This window comes from Echiichthys vipera, assembly GCF_963691815.1.
Source record: "Echiichthys vipera genome assembly, chromosome: 10".
Taxonomy (NCBI): domain Eukaryota; kingdom Metazoa; phylum Chordata; class Actinopteri; order Perciformes; family Trachinidae; genus Echiichthys; species Echiichthys vipera.
The window spans coordinates 31,054,173-31,077,187 of record NC_139835.1 but is presented as its reverse complement, the minus strand read 5'-3'; the positions used below and the strand labels follow the sequence as shown (position 1 = coordinate 31,077,187).

At 48.5% G+C, this 23,015-nt stretch overlaps 1 protein-coding gene and 1 long non-coding RNA gene across 3 annotated transcripts in view; both read right to left on the bottom strand.

The window, feature by feature from the left end:
• LOC310952953 overlaps positions 1 to 23,015 on the bottom strand; it is a 403,897-nt gene that overhangs the window by 183,847 nt on the left and 197,035 nt on the right. The gene's annotated exons all lie outside the window — the stretch shown is intronic.
• kdm6a (lysine (K)-specific demethylase 6A) overlaps positions 1 to 23,015 on the bottom strand; it is a gene marked incomplete at its 5' end in the record, with an annotated part of 46,960 nt that overhangs the window by 6,932 nt on the left and 17,013 nt on the right. For both annotated transcript variants that reach the window (XM_083921756.1, XM_083921755.1), the window contains 15 exons: positions 689 to 894; positions 2,519 to 2,624; positions 2,795 to 2,924; positions 4,291 to 5,180; positions 5,296 to 5,673; positions 5,764 to 5,871; positions 6,493 to 6,570; positions 7,113 to 7,205; positions 8,977 to 9,117; positions 9,518 to 9,737; positions 10,033 to 10,131; positions 10,839 to 10,965; positions 12,461 to 12,554; positions 13,809 to 13,843; positions 14,229 to 14,283. In XM_083921756.1, coding sequence (XP_083777882.1) covers positions 689 to 894; positions 2,519 to 2,624; positions 2,795 to 2,924; positions 4,291 to 5,180; positions 5,296 to 5,673; positions 5,764 to 5,871; positions 6,493 to 6,570; positions 7,113 to 7,205; positions 8,977 to 9,117; positions 9,518 to 9,737; positions 10,033 to 10,131; positions 10,839 to 10,965; positions 12,461 to 12,554; positions 13,809 to 13,843; positions 14,229 to 14,283 — 2,760 coding nt within the window. The remainder of the gene's footprint in view (positions 1 to 688; positions 895 to 2,518; positions 2,625 to 2,794; positions 2,925 to 4,290; positions 5,181 to 5,295; positions 5,674 to 5,763; positions 5,872 to 6,492; positions 6,571 to 7,112; positions 7,206 to 8,976; positions 9,118 to 9,517; positions 9,738 to 10,032; positions 10,132 to 10,838; positions 10,966 to 12,460; positions 12,555 to 13,808; positions 13,844 to 14,228; positions 14,284 to 23,015) is intronic.

Here is a 23,015-nt window from a genome sequence, read left to right as displayed (position 1 = left end):
CAGTGTGAGTGCAACCGTACCGCATCTAGGAGCGGCACTCTTGCCGTCCACGGCCCGTTTGGGAGAGGTGGGCTTCAGTAAAGCACGTTTGCATGTGTACGAGCACGAGCGTGCGCACGTGTACGAGCACGAGCGTCCGCACGTGTACGAGCACGAGGCCTACAGCGGCTCTGAGGTCATTTCCTGTGCGCCTGTTGGGACAAGACGCACAAAAACTCCGAAGTCTACGGAAAGATTTTGAAAGAGCTGATCCCAGCTGACATTGGGCGTGAGACGGGGTCCATCCTGGACAGGACGCCAGTCTATCACAGGAGAACAGTTGTATATAAACAGTGTCAGGAACGCCCTGCAGTCTAGCTTTACTAAAGCCCACCTCTCTGAACCGGGCCGCGGGCGGCAAGCGTGCCGTGTCAGGACGTGGTACAGTTGCTCTCACACTGGTTAAATGAACCAGACTTTAACCGTGGAGCGTGCTTTGGCTCGGTACAGATGTGAGTCTGAAGTGTCGTCATATTTCATAATTATTAATTCAATAAACATTTCATCTGTAGAGGGAACCCTGGGACGGTACCACGTCTATCAAAGGTAAGAATTAATCCTCATGACATGTTTCGGGTCTGATGATGTGTGTGACTCATCGTGGATGTGTGTGTGTGTGTGTGTGTGTGTGTGTTCGTCTCCCACTGACCCGTAGAGACTCCTGGAAGGACGAGGCCTGGTACTGGGCGTATTTGATGACGGTGGTGTGGGAGCGGCTGCTCTCGCAGCGCCACATCTTCCTGCTGCCGCTCGGGTCCCAGTTCTCATCGGTGGGCTGAGCCAACTGGGTCCGCACCTCCACCAGGTGGTCCGGGTTAGCCTCCACCAGAGTCTTCGTGGAGAACAGGCCCAGATCTGTGCGGGGATGAGAGAGACGAGCCAGAGAAGAGCGGCAGTTAGAGGCAGTATGTATATTTATATATTTATTGGAGAAACGCTGATTTTTAAACGTTACTCTACTTTGTCTCGCGGGAGGAGACGTCTGCGGTAAAAACCTCCTGAGCGATAAACACTAAAGTATTCCTCACTGAGAGAAGACACCACTCTGTCTTTTGTTATTGTTTTGATAGAGACCCATACCCCAGAATCACATACTGCACCTTTAAGACTTTAAAACAAGCACAACAATATAAAATAACGTATTTTCCGCACTATAAGGCGCATAGAACAGACGCTACTGTGGAGGCTGGGGTCACGTTCTGCATCCATTAGATGGAGCTGCGCTAAAGGGAACGTCAACAAAGTCAGGGGAGGTCGTCTTGTTGCTTCCTCCACTTCGGCACCATTGATTGGTTCATGTTCAACTCTCTGGCTGCTGCTCTATTCCCGTGTTCTCCTGCGTGACTAATGGCCTTGAGTGTAAACTCTGCGTCGTAAGCGTGTCTCTTAACAGGAGCCATTTTGGGCTCTTTACACAAACACACACATGGAAATGAAACGGCACGCTTCACGCAGTCGTATATCTCAACATGCACCGCGCGTTACTTCTTCTACGGGGGAAAATAGAGTCGCCGGCTGCTCACCGTAGTTGGAGACCTGTTGTGGCTCAATATTGGTCCATATATAAGGAGCACAGGGTTATAAGACGCACTGTCGGCTTTAGAGACATGTGAAGGTTTTTAGGTGCAACTTATAGTGCGGAGAATACAGTAATACGGGGCTCGTGCTCCGGGTCTGCAGCTGGACAGTATCGTGCTAGCGCTGTTGCCTTCAATGGAACAGTGATTGTACAGACACTTCTACTTGCTGCTCTCTGTTCAACAACCCACTGTTGGAGTTTGTCCTCCAGCTGCAGCCGTCTCGCTCTGATTAACAGGGTCGTACATATCAGCACTGGGATCATTGTTTATTTGATAAATACGGTTTTTAATTGAAGTTACGGAGAAAAGAGAGAGAGTTAAAACTTCTTCCTTCTCGTTTTTAGACATTTGTATTCATTGTTCCTGAGAATTAGGATATTAACTTTACTAGCTGTTCATTTCATCTGTTAAATGTTCAAAACGAACTAAACTTAGTTTGTACTCATGTCCTTTCATTTGCATTTATAAAGATAATAATTATAAAGTTACTGTTATCCTCTGACTGGAGAAGCTTAGAGGTGATTTCAGGCTCGCAGCAGTGCAGCCGGGTCGAGGGGTTCGCTGTCTTGTTGTGACTTTACGTCATAACTCCTTCACAAAAAGGCCGGGATCGACCTCCCACATCAGAGTTTTACATAATACGGCAGCAAGTCATCGCAACACAAGAGCAGATGTGTTGGTACATCCTTGGCAAAATGAACCGCTGCAGTAACGTTTTCCACCTGCAGGTGGTGCTGTTGTCCTTTGTGTTAAATTCCTCCACACACACACACACACACACTCCCTCTGTGATCACAGAGACACACCCACAGAGCCACGTGAGACTGGAGACACATCCAGCTGCACGCGCTCACAGCCGCTGTCATCCTCACACAACACATTGAGAGCGTGTGGCGTACCCAGTTTGAGCGCTCCGGCCAGCCCTCTGATGACGGTGACCGGGTTGGAAGGGTTGGTGCAGAACTGATGGAGAGGAGGGAAGAAGGCGTCCCTCTTGTTTTCTAGCTGTATGTGAGAGAGGAGACACGGGAGCGGTCAGGGGGGCGTGGACGGACTTATCGGGAGAATCAACACATCAGAGAGGAGCTGTTTGGATCTGGTAGCCAAGACACCGTCACTGTAACTAGCACACAACATCATGAACACGTCTCCTTCTACGGCGACGCTGCACTCACATAAATACTGGGCGTCGGGGGGTTGAGTTTGTCCTTTGGCAGCGGAGGAGAGGGCGGGCGAGGGGGTCGCGGAGGGGGACACTTATCCAGGAGGATGCTGCTGGTCGACAGGCCGTTCTTCCCCAGGTTCCTACGGACAGAGCGGAGGAGAGAGAGATCATCAGCTCAGGTAAAAAAAGCAACAAACAGACACGTGCAACACAATGTGGCGTGCAGAACAGGCCCCTGAATGAAACCTCAATGAACCTCAAACCCTCCCTCAGGTTAGCCTTTCCAGTCGAAACCTTTTCACAAAGCAGAGGCAGCGAGGTGCTGCAAAGCACGGAGAGCTGCACCTTCTTAACCACCAATGGGCTTTATTAGCCTCACTCACACGTCTTTAGGGCGCACTCCCACTGTGCGTCCGTCCCGTGCCCCGTGCTTTAGGGTACTTGTACCCCCCCGCGGCCCAGGCCCGTTTGTACTCACGCTACCTGACGTCAGAACCGCCGTAGGCCTTGTGCACGTGCGCACGTCGTGCTCGTACATGTGCAAACGTGCAAACAGCCGCAAGCACACACAAGCACACGCACTGAGAGTCTGACAGTGATTATTGATACAACATGCCACACTAGGTGATGGCGAACACAACCAGCACACAGCGTGAGGTCAAAGAGTCGTGACATTTTCCAGAAGAGCTGAAAAATCATCACGACTCACTTCTGCACACGATTTCACAAATGATCATCTGCTGCTGAGGAACTGCCACTAACGCTGAGTGTCACGCTGCGTCGTCCACTTCACTTAACAACGGGCACGTTTTCACAGAACTCGTTCAATAACAGCTTCTGATTGGTTTACTGATTCTGGAAGTTGTTTTCTGCATTAAATGTGTGAAAGGGAGCTTTATATATTAGAGCGCACTCCCACTGTGCCTCCGTACCGTGCCCAAACACGTTCCACAGTTAAAGTCTGGTTCCTTTGACCAGTGTGAGTGCAACCGTACCGCGTCTAGGAGCGGCACGCTTGCCGTCCACGGCCCGTTTGGGAGAGGTGGGCTTTAGTAAAGCACGTTTGCACGTGTACGAGCACGAGCGCACGCACGTGTACGAGCACGAGGCCTACGGTGGTAGGCAGCAAGAAGCATTCGCCGAGGCCCAGGCAGTTTTTAAAACTCATTTTTATCAAACACTTTTTAGATCTTGGTGGTTTTAATTCTGTATTTGAGCCGGGTGAAGGCTTTTAGTCATCAGACATCTGGATCTGAACGGATTTTTAACGTTAAATGCTTTGTTTCGCAGGAGGAGACGTCTGATAACACGATAACCACGGAAGCAATCCTCACTGAGAGCAGCGGACTGACGTGAAGACATCGCTCTGTCTTATGTTATTGTTTTGATAGAGAATCACATACTGCACCTTTAAGACTTTAAAACAAGCACAGCAATATGGATAAGACTCACACACACACAGAAGAGTCTTTAACACTACGTGTGGTCATAGTTTGTCCGACTCACCTGCACGCTTTGAGCACCTCACTGGAGCTGGGGTAGATGGAAACCGAGGACCAGGGCGCCAGACCAGCAGGAGCCTTGTGTCTCAGAGCTCCTCGTGAAGGCTCTACCTTCTGCGGGCTGTGGGAGTCCTCTGGGCCCTTCCCGTTGACCGTGGGCCCCTGGCTGTTGCTGTTGGACGGGCTGTTAAGGCAGGAGAGGCTGTTGGTGGCTTGAGGGTCTGCTGAGCGTGGAGAGGGCGTAGCAGTGGCTGAAAGTGGCGAGGATGCCGGCGGCTGCTCTGAAGTTGGCGTGGCGGCACCGTGGAGACCTGGGTGGACGTTGTTGATTTTTTCTGAGGAAGGCCCTCTGTGGTTATTGTAGTTATTGTTGTCGTCGTTACTGGTAGCATTGGCTTGTCCCTTTAGCAAGGCTGGGAGCTGAGGATTGTCTGAACTCAGCACGCCGGGGGCAGGAGAGCCAGGCCGAGACAGGCCGGCAGAGCTGTCCGTCACCCGCGGCTGGACGTGATTAGTCAATCCCTGCGCGGGGGCGGTGCTGGGACTTAGGGGCGTCCCTGCGGAATGCCTTACAGCGGCCTCCGGACCTGATGGCAAAGCGGCAGCGGCGCCGTTGCTGCCGGTGTTGCCCCCCGAAGGTGTGGCGTCTTTGGTGTGGACCCCTGAGGTAGTAGTAGCGGCGTGGGGGGGCGAGGACAAGTGGTTGGGGGTGGTCTGGGGGGAGGTGGGGGACAAAGAGGAGGCTGAGGAGGAGGCAGTGCAGGGCCCAGAGGAATGTCCCACCTGATTGAGAATGCCAGAGGAAGAGAACGAGGTCTGAGGGGACGAGGAGGAAGAGAAAGGGGGTTCTCCATTGGGACCTGCCGAATGTGAACCTGGACCTTTGTGAAGCCCCTGGATCGACACAAGGAGCAAAGAAGAACACAACCAAATTACATTTCATCACTAAAAACTCTTAAAAAAGATCTGATTTTAACCAAAAATAAGACACATGGAACCCGTGGGGTACCTGAGTGGTAGTGTTGCGTTGTTGGCTCCTCCACGTCTCGTCTGCATGACTGGGACTACTGGTAGTGCTGCTGGTGCTGGGGTGACTGGCGGCTGTGCAGTTGTGAGGTAGAGAGTTCTGCTGCGGGTAAGGCACGTTTCCGTTGCTCGCGCCGCCACCTCCCAGTCCCAAGGTGTGATTTTTGTCCAGGTGTCCCGGCAGCCCCGCCGAGGAACAGGTCCCGTTGGCTGTGGGCTGGGCGGCACCCGGGGGCCGGGTGGCTGTGTGGTTGAGGGGGGAGGTGCGGGGGAGGCCTGCGAGGTGGTTGGAGGGCTCGAGCAGAGGACCGTTGGGAAGGCTGGGCCGCGGCTGGCCGCTCGCCGCTGCCTGCTGCCTCGTCTGACACACAAACCGCACAGTTTAGCTACAGGAGCGTCACATGCCGTACGTGCAGTCCTACAGTTTATAATCAGAGCTGCGAGTTCGTACCTGCTGCTGATGTTGCTGCATGAGGGAGAATTGGTTCTCCAGCTGCTCCAGCATCTGCACCTGGGGGGGCTTGAGGTTTCCTCGGTTGGTCCGCAGGTGATCCAGGTGCTGCACATTTCACAACAGTGTTGTATTAAAGCTTGAATCTGTAGAATCTTTGTTATATATATATATATATATCTCTCAGTGAAGGGGGCGTTCTTTGTCCCAGCAGCTGAGTGAGCGGAGACGGGCAACAACCAGAGTCACTATAGGCCGAGCATTCACTCCATGGACTGAGAGAAAGGAGAGGAACGCCATTCAAACGCACGCCCACATGGCTACGCTGCTCCTGGATGCTAACATCACTTTCATCTGCACTTAGCTGGAACGGCTAACGCTAACGGCTAACGCTAACTGTCAGTCAAACTCCTCTAATCCTTGTTTTGATGCTGTGATTTTCTGGAGGGGACGGGTTCAAACAGGCTCAAACAGACTCCGGTCTCCTGGAGCTACTGGGCCGGGTCTGACCAACCTGGCAACCCCACTGCTGGACTTCTTTTTTGTTGTTGGGACTACGATCTTGAGACACTAGATGGCGGTGTTTTGCTCATTCTCCAGATTCAACCTTTAACTCAACAGCTCACAATCTGCTCTAATTAGTTGAACGGCTTCAATATCAGTTAAAATCACATCTGACTCGGTTTAGAAGAGTTTCTGTGAACAGCCCGTTAATAAAACACTTCCTACCTGCATCTTCTGTGGCGTCAGGTACCAGCTGGGGATCTGCTGCTGATTGGGGCTGTTTTCCCACGAGTCCGCAACATCCTGTAGGTGACACAAAACAATGTTGACCACGGCTCACTTTTCCTGTCAGCACCACGAAACAGATTAATGATCTTTACCCCGCAGTGAGGGCGCCCTCCCACTGTGCCTCCGTCCCGTGCCCCGTGCTTTAGGGTCTTTGTCCCCCCCTCCAGGTCTCGTGCTCGTACAGGTGCAAACGTGTTTTACTAAAGCCCACCTCTCCCAAACGGGCCGTGGACGGCGGTACGGTTGCACTCACACTGGTCAAAGGAACTAGACTTTAGCCATGAGCGTGCTTGGGCACGGTACGGATGCACGGTACGGATGCACGGTACGGATGCACGGTACGGATGGACAGTGGGAGTGCGCCCTGACAGAGGACGACACTAAAAACACTGCGGCTATCGTGCCGTCCCAATTTATTGAGCTTTTGTGAAAGAAACTCTGTGATCTCAGTAACATCTGTTGATCTCTCCACTCACGCTTCCACTGCGGAGTGGACGCAGCTTCAGCTCATGAATGCGCTCTGTTCAACGTTAGCTGTGTTGTTAGCTTAACCGTACCTTAGCTGGGCTGGCGGTGCGTTTCCTCTTGGCAGGACTGGCCTGTGGGTCCGTGTGATTGCTGGCGGACTGGCCTCCCTCCCCCTTACAGGCCTAGAGAGGCGGCACAGAGAGGCAACAGGTGAGGACGCGTCAGACTGACAACAATAACAGCAGAGTTCTCTTCTTCACATAGTTTAAATGAGCCCTGAATAAATCCAAATGGAGGATACGTTGATACTACAGTTACATGCGCAGTGAAAAGGTTGAATGCGTGACGATACTCTGATTAAACTATGGTCGGTGTTGTCACCTTAATCCAACTGCAGGAGGTTGATTAAGGTCATAATCAGAGTATCCATGCTGTGATCAGGAGGTGGGATAATGCAGAGGGACATGCAGACCACGGGTTCTGGTCTCACTGGTGGTTTTTACACATTCTCAAATCTCTGCGGTGCTGCTGCGACATCAACCGTGTTTAACACTAAGATATAAAGTGACCTTAAAAGTTCAATATCAGAGAGGTTAAATCATCTGTTTCTACTGAACGCTACATTTACGTTTCTGTGAGTTTGGTGATCGAGAGCTAAAGATGGAAACGCTCTTTAAAGGACGACGCCGCCAACGTTAAAGATTAAAACAGAACTGCGTGAAAACAGATAAAGAGAATTAAAGAGGACGTAATCAAACCGATGCGTCGACGGTGGAGGTCCCATGTGCACAACGTAGATTTGCCTCGTTTTCAAAGCATAAAAACTATTTATTTATAATAATTAAAGTTATAAAAGTGCCTTTTAATAATTAAAGGCGTGTCAAATATATAGACACATAATGCATGGTTCGTTTTTACAGCTTAACATCCGTCAGTCATGGATTTTCAGCGTTTCAAGTTTATATTCGGGGTATTAACCTGATCATACCCGGTGTTTACACTGTTGTCCTTTATTTATAATGGCTGCATGTTGGCGTTCAGGACGTAACGAGCTCCTCGCCGCTCCGAGGCCCGATGAACGTCAACTACACTGTAAATCAGATGATTGTAACACGAGCCTCGGTTTGATTCCTTCAGACGTTCTCCCCTTTTATCTCTCAGCCCTCGTCCACACACATGCATAAATGGATTTAATAAATAGATTAATTCATCAGTAAATGCACCAAAAAATAAGATTCAAAACAAACAATGTAGCGTAGTTAAATGTGACGTAAAAATAATAAAATGTAGACGTGAATTAATTGATAAATGTGACATTAACTGATGTTATATTTCAGTTTTAACTCGTTTATTTATTGTTTATTTATCTGTGTTTATTCCCCTTTTATTTATTTTTCAATTTATCTGAATACATTATTTTTTAATTGATTCATTCATATTTTAAATTTATTTATTTCTGTATTAGTTTCTTTTAACACACACTCTCCACGTCCGACCCCAGGACACACACACACACCTCATTTGCATAATGAAACAGAAAATGTAAAAATAAAATACATAGATAAATAAAAAATATGCAAATGCACAAATAAATAAATGAGTAAAAAAGAAATGTATCAATAAATAAAAAGGACAAAACACAAGAATGTAGAAAAATAGAGGAAAAAATACAAAGATAAATACAGAAATACACTAAAATATGGATTAATGTCACATTTTATCAATGAATTAATATTATTTTTGGTGCATTCATTGTTAATTGTATCTCTTAAGGTGTTTATTTATTTATTTTTGCAGGTTCAGTCGTCCGCGGACGCAAACATCAGTGTTGTCTGATGTTGATAAAAACGTCTGAAAGCACCAGAGCGACGCCGCGGCGTTAAAACTCCTCATGAATTTGTCGTTAGAGTAATTTCCAAGAGGCTGTGGTGCCTCGGATGAACTGGATCTCACCTGCTGTGCCTGTGCAGTGTTCAGGGCCCCCTGCCTGGACGTGAGCTCAGCAGGAATGGGCAGGCTCCACGCCTCCTCAATACTAGGAAGCATTTTACTCTTACTCTGCAGACTACCTGGCTGTAGGTTACACAACTGAGCCTAGGAGAGATCGTGTAAGACACAGACTTTAGTGCTGGACTCGGGTTTAACAGGAAAGACTGCTGCTTAGTGACAGTGAAGGTGCTGTTTGAGGAAACCGCACACTGGATACAACAGAAATGCTCAATGTCATGAAGGTATGCTTTACAGTTACAAGTGAGAAAAATGTGTTTAAACACACCAATATGAATCATTATTCATATCTCAGTGATCGGAACATCAAAATGACAAAAAGCACAATCTGCATTTTTAAAAAAAGCCGATTGCTTTGGCGATAAAACACAGCACTTCAATACACACACACACACACACACACACACACACACACACATGGAAATACTGCACAACATGTAACAACGAGGGCTGGAGGGTGGTGTTACCAGTGTGACGACAGGCCTACCTGCAGCAGCTTAATGCGTTGTGTGAGTGCAGCGGTGTTGAGGCAGGCCTTGCTGCGTGTAGCATTGATGTAGCACTTGATAGCGTCGTGCGGCTGCCCGCAGGATTCGTAGAGGGTGCCCAGGTCCATCCAGGCGGCGGCGTGACTGTGGTCCAGTTGAACGGCACAGATGTAGGCCTGCAGTGCATCCATAGGCTGGTTCTGCTGCTGGTAGAGCACCCTGGAGGCACACGCAGAGGCACGGGCATGATTCTCCACGCATCTTCCAGGATTTAGGTCTTTATCTTTTCTGAGCCGCCTCTCAGAGGACATACCCCACCCTCTACCCATCTATCTATAGATGCTTTCTCAGGCTCCTGCTGCTCTGGGATCCGCCCGCCCCCCATGTCCTCTGCCCCCCCACAGCACCCTTTAACAGATGAGCCTCTCAGAAACTAACTGATGTTAAGAATAGTGAAGATGTTAGTGACCTTTACTGTGCATCTCAGTATAACAATAACACGTTGTGGTCTTACCCTATGGAGCACCACGTGTCGGCACTGGCCTCCGACTTATCGATGGACTGACGGTAAGAGATGAAGGCATCCTGCACCTTCCCGATACTGGAGTAGCACCTGTAGGGGAGAGGACACACAGGCGGGCTGGTAACCGTGGTAGGAGATGTGAACATGCCAACAAACATGTGACAGACTAACTCCTTGTTCCTGCTGCTTTCAAGCCGCTGTCGGACTTCCAGTTTCATATGCACACTGCAGCTGCTGCTCTTTCAGGGCGCACTCACACTGTCCATCCGTACTGTGACCCGTGCTTAAGGGTACTTGCTATTCATGGCAGTGTATTGAAAGATGATGAGTTATCGGCCCTAAGGGTAAGTCGTGTGCATCAACCCGTCGAGCGTTTTAGTGTGAAATAAGAGAACAGCACTGACATGGTTCCACACAGGCAGCGTTTAAATTGCCAGCGTGTAGCCAAGCCTCGCTAACACCTGAAGGGAGAGCATGGACCTTAACCGCTCTGAGGCCCACGTGCGCTCAGTCTGCTCATCTGTCCCCGGGAGGAACACAATTCAACGGCACAGGAACGAGAGAATTTGGTGTTAGGCGTGCGCCTCCATCGGCCCAATGGGACATTAATCAGGACCGGCACTCAACCAACAAGAAGCTCATGTAGCCAAGATCAATATCAAAGCGCGCTGGCAGATGGCTTCTAGGTAAAACAAACAGTCTGGACTGGACTCTAACATGTTCGAGGCTAGCCCTGAAAAACACACAAACACACACACACACACACACACACACGCACACACCCTTGTTTGTCTTACCTGCCGAGAAAGTACCAGGACTGGCCAGAGTTTGGGTCTGCTTCTAGAGACTTCTGCAGACACTGGATGGCATAGCTGTCCTTGGTGCCTTTATCCCCGAGCTGCTCCACTGTGTGATGCATCCAGCCTGAGATAGAGAGATAGATAGATAGATAGATAGAAAGAGAGAGAGAGAGAGAGAGAGCAGAGCGTGAAGATCAGGGCTGAGCCTGCAGAAGAGAACAGCTGGCTTTGCTCTTGCTCCTAGCGTAGCACCAGTGTACGTGCAGCAGCCCCGTGAGAGTGCTGTGGAGCTGACTCGTGTAAAACAGACAGAGTCAAGTACCTCGAGCCAAAGACACGACGTGCAGTGAAGAAAACGGTCAGACCACTTAACGGTGTGCCAATTCTCATAAAGACAACAAATGGCGAGTCCTTCCAGCGCTCTCTCACCAAAGAGAGGGGGAGGGGGGAGACAGACGGCACAAGCAACCACAGACCTCCCAAAGTTCTTCTTCTACTATACACCTGTGGCAAGCTCCACGCGTCACCATGACAACTTCAGCAGGCTAGACTGGGAATGGTTTTTACAAGCGGTCGGGGTGAAGGGTTGTCTGGTCTGCATTCACGCGCAAAAAAAGTGTTGATCTAAAGCTCCTCTTCACACATGCACGGCAGCCTTATCTCTCTATCACCCGGAGGAGCTGAACTTAAATGTGTGAATGATTAAACAGACTTCACCCTCACAGCTCTCTGGTATAAGGTCTGTGTGATGTCTGGTTGAGCCCACGTGTAAATAGAGCGGCTCATTGTGTGGAGAAAAGGTAAATAAAGGCGATTCACACAAAGATGCAAATGAAAACGTTGAACCGGAGAGACTCGAGAACTTGTGTCGGTAAGGAACGACGCAGAACTCACGAGTCAGATTCAAGGAACGGCAAGAGACACGGTTGTTTAGCACCAAACTAAGAACCGCGGTGTGACCAGCGTTCGTGCAACGAAGAAAACAGAAAAAGCTCAACACGGGCTGAAAGCTCGATGGTCACAGCGAGAGAACAAGTTCACACATGGGTGTTTGAAGAACGTGCTGCGGGGAGAGGCCTGTCAGCGCTGCAGCTACGTCTCCACGCCAGGGCTGTTGCCAAGACGATGAATATAAATAACTTTCTCCTTTGATTAAGCGTCTGCTCTCGCCACTTATAGTCCAGTCGACTTATAGATGTGTTTTATCTTCTTCATTTTGCATTTTTCAGCTTATAGTCCAGAAAATCAGGTAAATATTTATGAGCAAAATACTTAAATCAACTTTAATCCTTTACAAACACAAACATGACTTTGCATCTGAGTGCACGTGTGTCTGCACCCGGCTGTGGGGGGAAGGGACCGGGAGAAAACAATGCTCTGCTGCAGCACACACACACACACACACACACACACACACACACACACACAAACCAGGTAGAAAGGAGCCAAAAAACTATGATTAGGAAACAAATCTCAGTGACAACACGACCGCCAATAAGGCCAAAGCACGCAGACTAACGCAGTCCCACGTCAGACACCACCCAAATACGATGCATGATCACAAACAACCACGCAGAAACACTTTTGCGCGTTAACCCGTAGGAGCACGTGACACTCACCAAGCTGTTGCAGTGTGGTCGCCTTCACCTGCGCAGGAAGGTTTTCTGTCTGCAGCAGACTTTCATACGCTTCTTTCGCCGCTCTGTATTTCTTCTGCGGGCGGAATGAGAGAGGGGGAGGAAGACGAAGAAGAGACGGAGGGAGAGAGAGAGAGAGAGAGAGAGAGAGAGTCAGACAGAGAGAGAGGGGTTGTTTAAGCAGACAGGAGGGTCAGCGCGTTTTATGGTTCGAACTGGACAGACACAAAGAGTCTTAAGACCTCCTCACACTCGTAATGACCAGCACACACACACACACACACACACACGGGGGAGGGTCAGCGTGGAAGGGGACAGGCCAGACTCAACACGTCTGGCAGGTTTAAGTGTGTGAGTGTGTGTGTGTGTGTCCACTGTGGTGCACGCTTTGTATTTTGAGGGAAACCTGAGCTGGCTGGACGGAGGTGAGCCGACTGTTTGTTTTAACTCGCCGACCTTATTGACCTTCAGTCTGAACCCAGACGCTGAGGTGAGCGTGTGCAGAGGCTGAATGCTCTCTTATCAACCCTCCACCCCCCATCTCCACAGACCGCTGCAGCTCCACGAGTGTGTGTGTGTGTGTGTGTGTGTGTGTAAAGGGTTTATGCCCCACACACCCACACACACACACACACACACACTCCCTGTCTGGTCCTGGACTCTTCCTGTCTGCACACCATAAAGACACCTCGGGGTAAACACTGACACTTGGGGCACGTAAATGAGAGAGGCTCTTAGCGGCTCCTTCCTGTTTGGACTAATGATTGTCATCGGGCCGGGGCCAGATGACAAAACACCCCCGTGACAGAATATCTCAGTCGCTGTTTGACCCCAACGATCGATTCAAAGCAAAATCCACTGAAACAAATGCTGCGTCAACGTACGTCGACATTCAGCGCACTACGAGTGCCTGGACGGTGCTCTGTCCATTTTTATCATTTCTATTTATTCCGGTTATCTCATTGAGACACTGGGTCTCATTCATAAGAGAGCGAAAAATCATAAACCAAAGTACCTTGTGTATCTTGTGTAACACTAGTTACAGTAATCTAATGTAAAAACTCCGCCCCAGTGCCGTTATCGTGAACGTTAAATTAGCTCTAGAGACCAAACGTGTTTCTGTAGCAGCTGTAAATGTTTGTTTCTGCTGTAGTGAGGCACTTTAACATGGAGGTCTCTGAGGGTTGACTCTATATCACAAGATAAATGAACAATCAACAAAGGAACAGTGCATTAAAACACTTTAACCTCCAGAGCGGACTATAGAAGAGTATATAATATAACATTAAACCGCCCTAAATTTAAAAACAAAGGAAGGTTGATCGCTTACCTGGATCTCATACAAATGAGCAATGTGGAACTGAACTGTAGGAGACAAGAAAAGAAGAATTAACAACGACAACAACAAAAATCAGGGGTATAACAAAGTCACCTCGTGGACCTCAGAGGGTACAGACTGTAAACAGTGTGGAGCACAGATGGGAGGGGGGGGGGGGGTGCATGTAATCTGAAATCACAGTGTGCATGTGCAATGTGCTCGCAAGCCCTTCCAGTTCTCTCCGTGTGCGGTCTCCTAGGCAACCCCAGTCAGCGGGGAGACGGAGCACAGAGGAAAAGCCGCTCTGCAGAAATATCCCCGTGCCCTTTCAATATGTGACAAGCTGCTTCAACAAAGCTAATGCTACGCTACACAGAGGCGCGTATGGCCGCTGTCCGCGTGGCCTCTGGTGATCAGAGCGATGGCACTTACTTTCAGCTTTGGACAAAGTGCAGAGGTTGGAGTCGATCACAGCCAGATGAAAATGCTGCGGAGAAGAAGGGAGAAGAGGAGTTCTGTTAGGAACTGAAATCAACTTTTACACGATCGACTGTTTCTGCACAACACAAAAAGGAAATCGTTCCTGCAGGGGTGATCACGGTTGCACAACGGGCTCCACATCAATAGCTGACACATGGCGTGAAGAAGACGTGTCGGTGCCGATTACAAAGTGGAGGAAGACAGAAAACTGAAATTGTTTCCTGTGAATTTCACCGGAAAAAACTAATGCTGTGATGACGGTGATGACCTCTGTCACGCGGTTTTCGTGGCCAGAAAGCGACGTTTATTGTAACTATATTTGTTTTATTGGTTAGCAGTTCAACAAGATACTCAACGAGATGAGTATTTAGCTATTTATTTTATTGATTCATTATTCATTTCCTCAGTGTGGGGCGACACGGTGGTCTGGTGGTTAGCACTGTCGCCTCACAGCGAGAAGGCTCCAGGTTTGAAATCCCGGCTGGGGCCCTTCTGTGTGGAGTTTGCATGTTGTCCCCGTGTGTGCGTGGGTTTTCTCCGGGTTCTCCGGTTTCCTCCCACAGTCCAAAGACGTGCAGGTGTTGGGTTCATTGATGACTCTAAATCACCCGTAGGTGTGAATGGTTGTCTGTCTCTGTGCGTCTCTATGTGTCCTGTGATAGACTGGCGTCCTGTCCAGGGTGGACCCCGCCTCACGCCCGATGTCAGCTGGGATCGGCTCCAGCCCCCCCACGACCCCGACCCCGGGATAAGCGGTTGAAGATGAATGAATGAATTTCCTCAGTGTTCATTTCTAGAATTGGTTGACAATTAAAGACAATGTATGTATGTATGAGGTCTATTAGGAACTGAAATCAACTTTTAACATGATCGACTGTTTCTGCACAATACAAAAAGGAAATCGTTTCTGCGTGGATGATCACGGTTGCACAACGGGCTCCACGTCCATGGCTGACACATGGAGGGGAGAAGACATGTCGGTGCCGATTACACCGTGGAGGAAGAGTGCAGAGAAAACAGCGAGGGGAGGAGAGACGGGTCGGAGAAAACAACAGAAAGTCCAAAGTTTGGGATCATTTCAAACTGAAACTAAAGGAAAACTCTGGTCAGTGTGGAACAACTAGCTCAGCACGATAGCACCTGTAGTATAACCTGACTCCTCCAGATGGACTGATTCTCCTGGATCTCCTGTTCTAAGCAGATCCATCTGAACTCTGGTTTAAAGAACTTTGTGAAGGGGTGAAAATCCTGGTTGCTGATTGGATAAACCATCTGTCAGTCACCAACACACGGGCCAAACCAACCAACCAGATGAGTGAAGCGTGTGACGTGCTAACAGCGGGGAGGCAAAGCTCAGAAAGGAAACAACATGTGGGTAAAGGAGATTTTCCCTTTGTGTTTAACGTGAATTTACGGATCAAAGGCCCAATTTCAGGAGCCCGGTCCATATTCAACAGAAGGATCCAGAGGACAAAGAGTTAGTGAGCGGCTCGCTCCATAGCTGCTCATCTCATCCGTGGAAGCCTCCATGTTGTTCACACTCAACAGTCGCTTCCTGTTTCACTTCAATCCACCAAAGAAACCAACGCTGATTGATTCAAACTGCTCTGACGTCACCAGACTGATCTGAGAGTGAAACACAGCAGAGCTCAGAGATCAGGACGGACTCAGGAGGCTGAGTGTCGTATGCATCTCTAGTTTTACTCAATTACTAAAATAATCAATAGCTGCAGCCCTGGCGTTAACATCAAAAATTGTTTCACTTTTAAATGCAAACGTAGCAGTGCGGCTGCAGCCTTGAAGTCCTGATGCTCTGCGTCTCTCACTCCGGTCTGCTTTGCTGAAAGATCCACACAAACCATGAGTGAACCCTGTTGACCGCAACATGAGAGGACACCGGCTGCTCGAGGGGCTGAACCTGAGAAACTCTCGTCTCTGGATCACTCGTGCTGCTCCAATCATCCCTCCTTCCTCACGTCCCGACAAAAAAACGAGTCGCTGACATCCAGTTGGTTTAACGGCTCCCTGTCGTCCCATCATGTGAACTGAGAGTTGCCGGGTGAGACAGATGTCTGCAGAGGCTTAGCCGGGCTGCCAGGGCGTGGCACGCTGCGAGCCAATATCTCCACCCAGGGTCATTGGACAGATCAGCCCATGAGTGCATCACTAACGTGGAACGGGTCACAAAGCCACTGTTCGGCTCATGTCACGGTTTTCGGGTCAGGGTTTTTTTTATTTCTTTTAGATTCTTCTGACACAAACGAGCGTAACACAAAAGCAGAGTAGCGGGATGTTTCTGAAAATGCCTTCTCAACCTCTCCTCTCTACACACAGATATGGCTGCAGAGTAAACTCAGGCTTCACAGAGACAGAGACAGAAACTTCTCTGGTGAACTGAAGGTTTTCTTTGTCAACTTTTCTTTTTTTCAGAGCAGAAAGAGACGTTGATGTGATTTAACCACAGAAACAAACAAACCGAGCAGAGCTTAACGCGCTGCTGCCAAGAGGATTCAAAAAACCAACGAAGAAGAGTGTAACGATAGCGTGCGTAGCGGGAACGTGCGTAGCGCTGTGGCCGTGTTTGCGGGACGCGCAAAGTCACGCACGAATTGTGGCACATTCGGCCTGCCATATAGACGTAGCATGGAGACGTACCGCTGAGACGTAGCGCTGAGACGTAGCGCCGAGACGTAGCGCCGAGACGTAGCACTGAGACGTAGCGCTGAGACGTAGCGCCGAGACGTAGCGCCGAGACGTAGCGCCGAGACGTAGCGCTGAGACGTAGCGCTGAGACGTAGCGGGGAGACGTAGCGCTGAGACGTAGCTCTGAGACGTAGCGCTGAGACGTAGCTCTGAGACGTAGCACGGAAACGTAGCGCTTAGACGTAGCGCCGAGACGTAGCGCTGAGACATAGCTCTGAGACGTAGCGCCGAGACGTAGCGCTGAGACGTAGCGCTGAGACGTAGCGCTGAGACGTAGCACTGAGACATAGCTCTGAGACGTAGCACGGAGACGTAACGCTGAGAAGTAGCGCGGAGACGTTGCGCCGAGACGGATACGACAGAGGACAGCGGTCATGAAGGCTTACGCTACGTTGCACCTCATAAACCGAACGGTCTGATCTATGATATATATATATATATTTATCTATATCAGGATAGAACATGAGGCCCGGGCCTGAGCACGATAATCGCTGACATCACAAACTCTGCCATGGTGCAATTATATTTTAATTATATTCAGCGGCTCAGATCGATATGAAGCAACATCATCTTCACCTTTAACTCAAGAACACAAACTAAAACATGATTTAACCGGCTTATGAATGAGCTTCCAGGCATTTTAATCTTCCTTTAAATAAACAGAATTCATTTATTTGAAAGTGTCTTAAAGATCTGATATTTTCACTCTGCGGACGGTTGGTTGCTGAATCAATACGATCGATCCAGATTCATCCGTGCACCCCTCACCGAGCGCATCCAGGGAAAAATACTCAATTCCCAGCGAGGTGTCTGATCCTGTTAATCTGTAAAGGGAGCCCCCGTGCACCCGTGGGTGGCTTCAAGGTGACGGTTACTGAGAGCTGCACCATGAACCGATGCAGCCGCACACAGTCGCTCCATGCATTTAAAGAAAGACTCCACCAGTGTCTCCTCTTATCTGGGTCAGGAAAAACTCACAGCTCCTGAAGGAGAACCACTCCTGCAAGCATCACACACACACACACACACACGCACACACACACACACACGCACACACACACACACCAGCAGCAGCAGCAGCAGTACAGTCTGTTCTCTACTCTTCAACATCAAAAGCCTAATATATCACCTCATACCGTATCCGCACCGGGGTGAAACAGCTTCATACACTTAACACGTGCCGCAAAACCTCAGACACACTCATCACAGCTGGACGCATTGATGTCAGAGAGTGAAACACACACACACACACACACACACACACAACACACACAGATTACCTAAATGGCCGGCACGTCACACACTCCTCCTGGAAGCCCACTGCATCCTCCTGGAGGTTTCTCCTGCGCTTCCCTTCCTTCCCTTTCACACTTTCGCTCTGCCACCGGGCAGATAATGCAGCAGGATTGTCAGCTTGGCATTCCACCTCCCTCCCCATGTCTCGCCTCCCTCTCTCTCTCTCTCTCTCTCTCTCTCTCCGTCTCTTTGCTATCTTTCTCTCTCTCTCCCTCTCCCCCTCCTCCCCCCTCTTCTATCCTGGTGTCACTGATTACTATTCAGCAGACGGCTGCAGTGGAGAGTGCAGAGAGAGAGATGACACACAATACCTCAAAGCTGGAACAGGCAGCACACACCATCCCACCTCTCCCCCCCTCCTCCCTCTATCTCACCTCCTTTCTCGGCTCACAGCTCTTCTGTACAGCTACAGAGACAACTCATCACCTCACAGATATATATACATATATATATATATATATATATATATATATATATATATATATACTCTGCACACACGCGTTAAATCAGCAGCCACTGAGGGGATGTAGAGCTGCAACAATTCATCCACTAATAAAAAAGTAAACTGCCAATTATATTGGTGATCGTTGAATCGTTAGTTAGAAGAAAATGCAGTTTTCAGTCGAGCCAGTCTCTTGATATCGTCCTATCACAGACGTATTGGTGTCGATCATATCGTCGTAAAGGTTTCCCGCTATGCAACGTTTGTTTCTACAGAAGAGAACTTGGGCTGTTACAGTGTGGATTCTTTGGTGTTTAACTGCAAACCCTACATAATATCTGTTGCAACGCATATAAAAAGTGTTTTAAGAAGCTTTTATTTAAAAAAAACTCACACATCTCAAGGGACAGACCGCTTCTATTTTATTTAATCATGATCAAGACGTTTTTTTTAATGCTGCAAGTCTATTTTTGTCAGGTTTGGCAAAGTTTAACCTGCAGAGACAGTTGTTTAAATTGCGTGTTTTAAACCTAATAACTGTAACTGCATTGACTGATCAGCTGCCAGTCTGAGGAAAGTGTCACTGCGAGCTTAGCTCAATACTCAACCAGATGAGTATCAAGCTATTTATTTTATTTATTAATTTCCTCAGTGTTAATTATTTAAGACAATGTATGTATAATAATGTTAAATATTCTTTAATAAAAATGATTAGTTGAGGAAAGCAGCCTTCTGAGTACATTTGCAGAGTCATATCCACATGGAAAAGGCCCAGTTTCATCCCATGGTCTTTTTGGGCACTTACACTCATCAAATAATCCATGGAGACAGTTTTATTTGTGTAACAACTATTAACGGAGAAATCCGGGAGAGTCGCTAACAGCTGCACGTGGCTAACAGTAGTTAGCTCGGGGCAGCACGGTGAAGGCATTCAAAGGTCTTTTTTAACCACTAATGCTGCTGAAAATAACAGCAAACCTCTGCAGCAGCATGAGAAGAGTCCCTACACACACAACAAAGCACCAATGGGCTCCTTCCACTGTAATGGACTTTACTATGAGAGGAGCTGGTACAGGGGCCAGTAGGTAAGTCTTTAAAACACTCTTTAATAAACTCTGGCTTCACTAACTACGCTGATGACGCTTTGTTGTGTGTGTAGGGACTCTTCTCATGCTGCTGCAGAGGTTTGCTGTTACTTTCAGCAGCATTTGTGGTTAAAAAAGACCTTTGAATCTCTCACTTTTCTGTCTCGATGGCTTATTTGAAGAATGTGCCGAAAAAGACCATGGGATGATTTTGTGCCGGTTTTACACTTGAACTCTTATCACCGCTGCTCTAAAATGGTGTTTGCAGGTTCATATGAACATGTTCATTTGCTCGGACAGGCTTCCTTTTCCTAGTAACAGTTGCTAGGGAGAAGCTTAGCAAAGGGATCTATCAGTCAAAATCATTGCAATAACATATTTCTCTCACATTGTGCAGCTACAGCTCAGTGATGCAGCTGCCGGCTCCTCGTTGGGTCACAGTGTGTCTCTCATGCATCTCTCCATCAGTGTCTGCCTCTCAATCTCTTCCTCTATCCACTGTGCTTCAAGGGAACGGGGGATGAATGAAGAGGAAGCAACGTGAAACGTGCATCCTTCATATAAAGAATTAATCTGTCTACAGCCCCTTCCTCACGACACACACCATCACCATCATCATCGTCATCATCATCATCTGCAGCAAATGATCTTTTCCTGACAATTTCCTGTTTTCCCTTCTCTCAGTTCTCCCTCTTCTACCTTTATTTAATCTCTGCTCCTCTAACCGTGCACCGCCCCTCCCTGTAGAAAACTGGGCCAGTCATGTGTGTGTGTGTGTGTGTGTGTGTGTGTGTGTGTGTGTGTGTGTGTGTGTGAGATTCTGCCTGTGTGTCGCTGGCAAAGAGCCAGTGCGAAGAGGGAGGGCTGCGTCCAAGACGGAGTGAGGACGTGCAGCACGTGCAGCCCACTTAGCTCAATACTTTACCAGCTCGATAATCAGCACACACACACACGCACGCGCACACACACACACACACACACACACACGCACGCACACACACAGACACACACACACACACACACACACACACACACACACACACACAAAAATACGTTCCTCTCTGTCAGTATGATTTAAAAAGACGCGTCGTTTATGAAATTATCTCTCGTTCTTTGTTCAAATTGATCCCAGAAGCAGAAAAACCACCACAGTCACCCGTCATCAGGGACGAACACTGAAGGATAATCTACCGTATTTTTCGGATTATAAGTCGCAGTTTTTTTCATAGTTTGGCCGCAGGGGTGCGACTAATGTGTGAAAGTATTAACACATTACTGTAAAATATCAAACAATAGCCCGGGCTGTTATTTATCTCAGTCACGTAAGAGACTCGGCGTATATCAGCAATCGTCACACACACACACACGTCAACTAATGAAAACTCGGCGGGGGCGGGTCATGGCAGAAATGCATCGTGAAAAAAAAGATGCTAGCTGCTACTTCCGTACCGTTGAGTTGGCGGAGTTGTTCAGAAGGGACACGAGGAAGAAGAGTTCAGTGGATTCAGTGATTAGTGACAGAGTGTTTGGTAAACGTAGAGCAGGTTCTATATGGGGGCTACACGGTGGTGTAGTGGTTAGCACTGTCGCCTCACAGCGAGAGGGTTCCTGGTTTGAATCCCGGCTGGGGCCCTTCTGTGTGGAGCTTGCATGTTCTCCCCGTGTCTGTGTGGGTTTTCTCCGGCTCATTGATGACTCTAAATCACCCGTAGGTGTGAATGGTTGTCTGTCTCTGTTCGTCTCTATGTGTCCTGTGATAGACTGGCGTCCTGTCCAGGGTGGACCCCGCCACACGCCCGATGTCAGCTGGGATCGGCTCCAGCGACCCCGACAGGGACAAGAGGTGGAAGATGAATGAGTGAATGAGATGTTCTATATGTTATAGTTCTGTGAATGACTCTTACCGTAATATGTTACGTTAACACACCAGGCGCGTTCTCAGCTCGTTGTTGATGCGTCATATAACGTAAACACTTATTCAGCCTGTTGTTCTCTGTTCTAGTTATTTTAAATTGCCTTTCAAGATGAAATGTCGTTTCTTGGTGTTGGATTTAAACTCTAGAGCGACTTATTTATGTTTCTTTCCTTCTTTATTCTGCATTTTCGGCCGGTTAAACTTTTACTCCGAAAAATACGGTAATGCCCAATTTATTTTGTTTCCGCAACACGTTCAAAATACTCTCGTCCATAAACCACCATTGGAACGTTAGCATGAACGTAGTTTAGGGAAAAACAGTGGAGTTTATTTTACACATGATTTTCCAGGTCGTTTTTAATTTTTCTCTCATTTTCCATGACTTGAAAACTGTATTTCAGATGTTTCAGATGTTCCAGGATGTGCAGGAACCCTGAGCATGTGTGCGAATAACCTCACGTTACAGTGCGTTCACGTCTTTTGCAGATGCATCAGACAGTAGTTCCCCGTGAACTCGGCTTCATGTTTTGTTTTAATGTGTTGTCTTTACGCCTGTAAAATACGGCTGATGTTCAAAGCTAAGTTGCACGCTCCAAAGTTACTAGATCGAAGGTCTGGGGGGCACAGGGACAAAGTATGCCAATGCATTCAAGCGCAGGATGTCTGGAGGAGGACAAAGCCCGGGATCAGATAGCGGCCTGTCCCTGCAGAGCACCAGGACTCTCAGACAACAATAGATCCATAGGCCCCATTCAGAAAGCCCTCCGTTAGCGAGGGGACATCTATGGCTCACAGGTGTCAGGAGATAGTAGACGGGGCGTAGCTCAGACAGGCGGGACAGACGATCCCCTTGCCTTTGTTCGTCCGGGGATGAGGGAGGTCAAGTCTGTGAAGACGTCTATGAATCCACGTCAGGTTCACTACACAGACCGGCACGGACGGAGAAGGGTCCCACTCTGTTCCACACCTGATGCTGTTATCGCTCGCTTCAAATACAGTTTGAAGCGTGAAAACAGCCGGAGCCAGGAACATTAAACGCTGGCAGATCGTAAAACTGGGTCTGCAGTGTTCACCTAAAGCTGTTCGTATCTCTGTCATTTCACACTTTTCTTTTGTCATCCAACAAACGTACGGCACTAAAATGTAAATGAAATGTAAATGAAATCCACCAGGTGCTGAAACTCAAAGATATTCAGTTCTTTATATTTCTGATACAAGTGTGACCGAGCTTCCTGCCTGTCGTCGTCGCTCTGTTTCACTCGCGCTGCGTTCATTCTGCTCTATTCCAAACCACCACG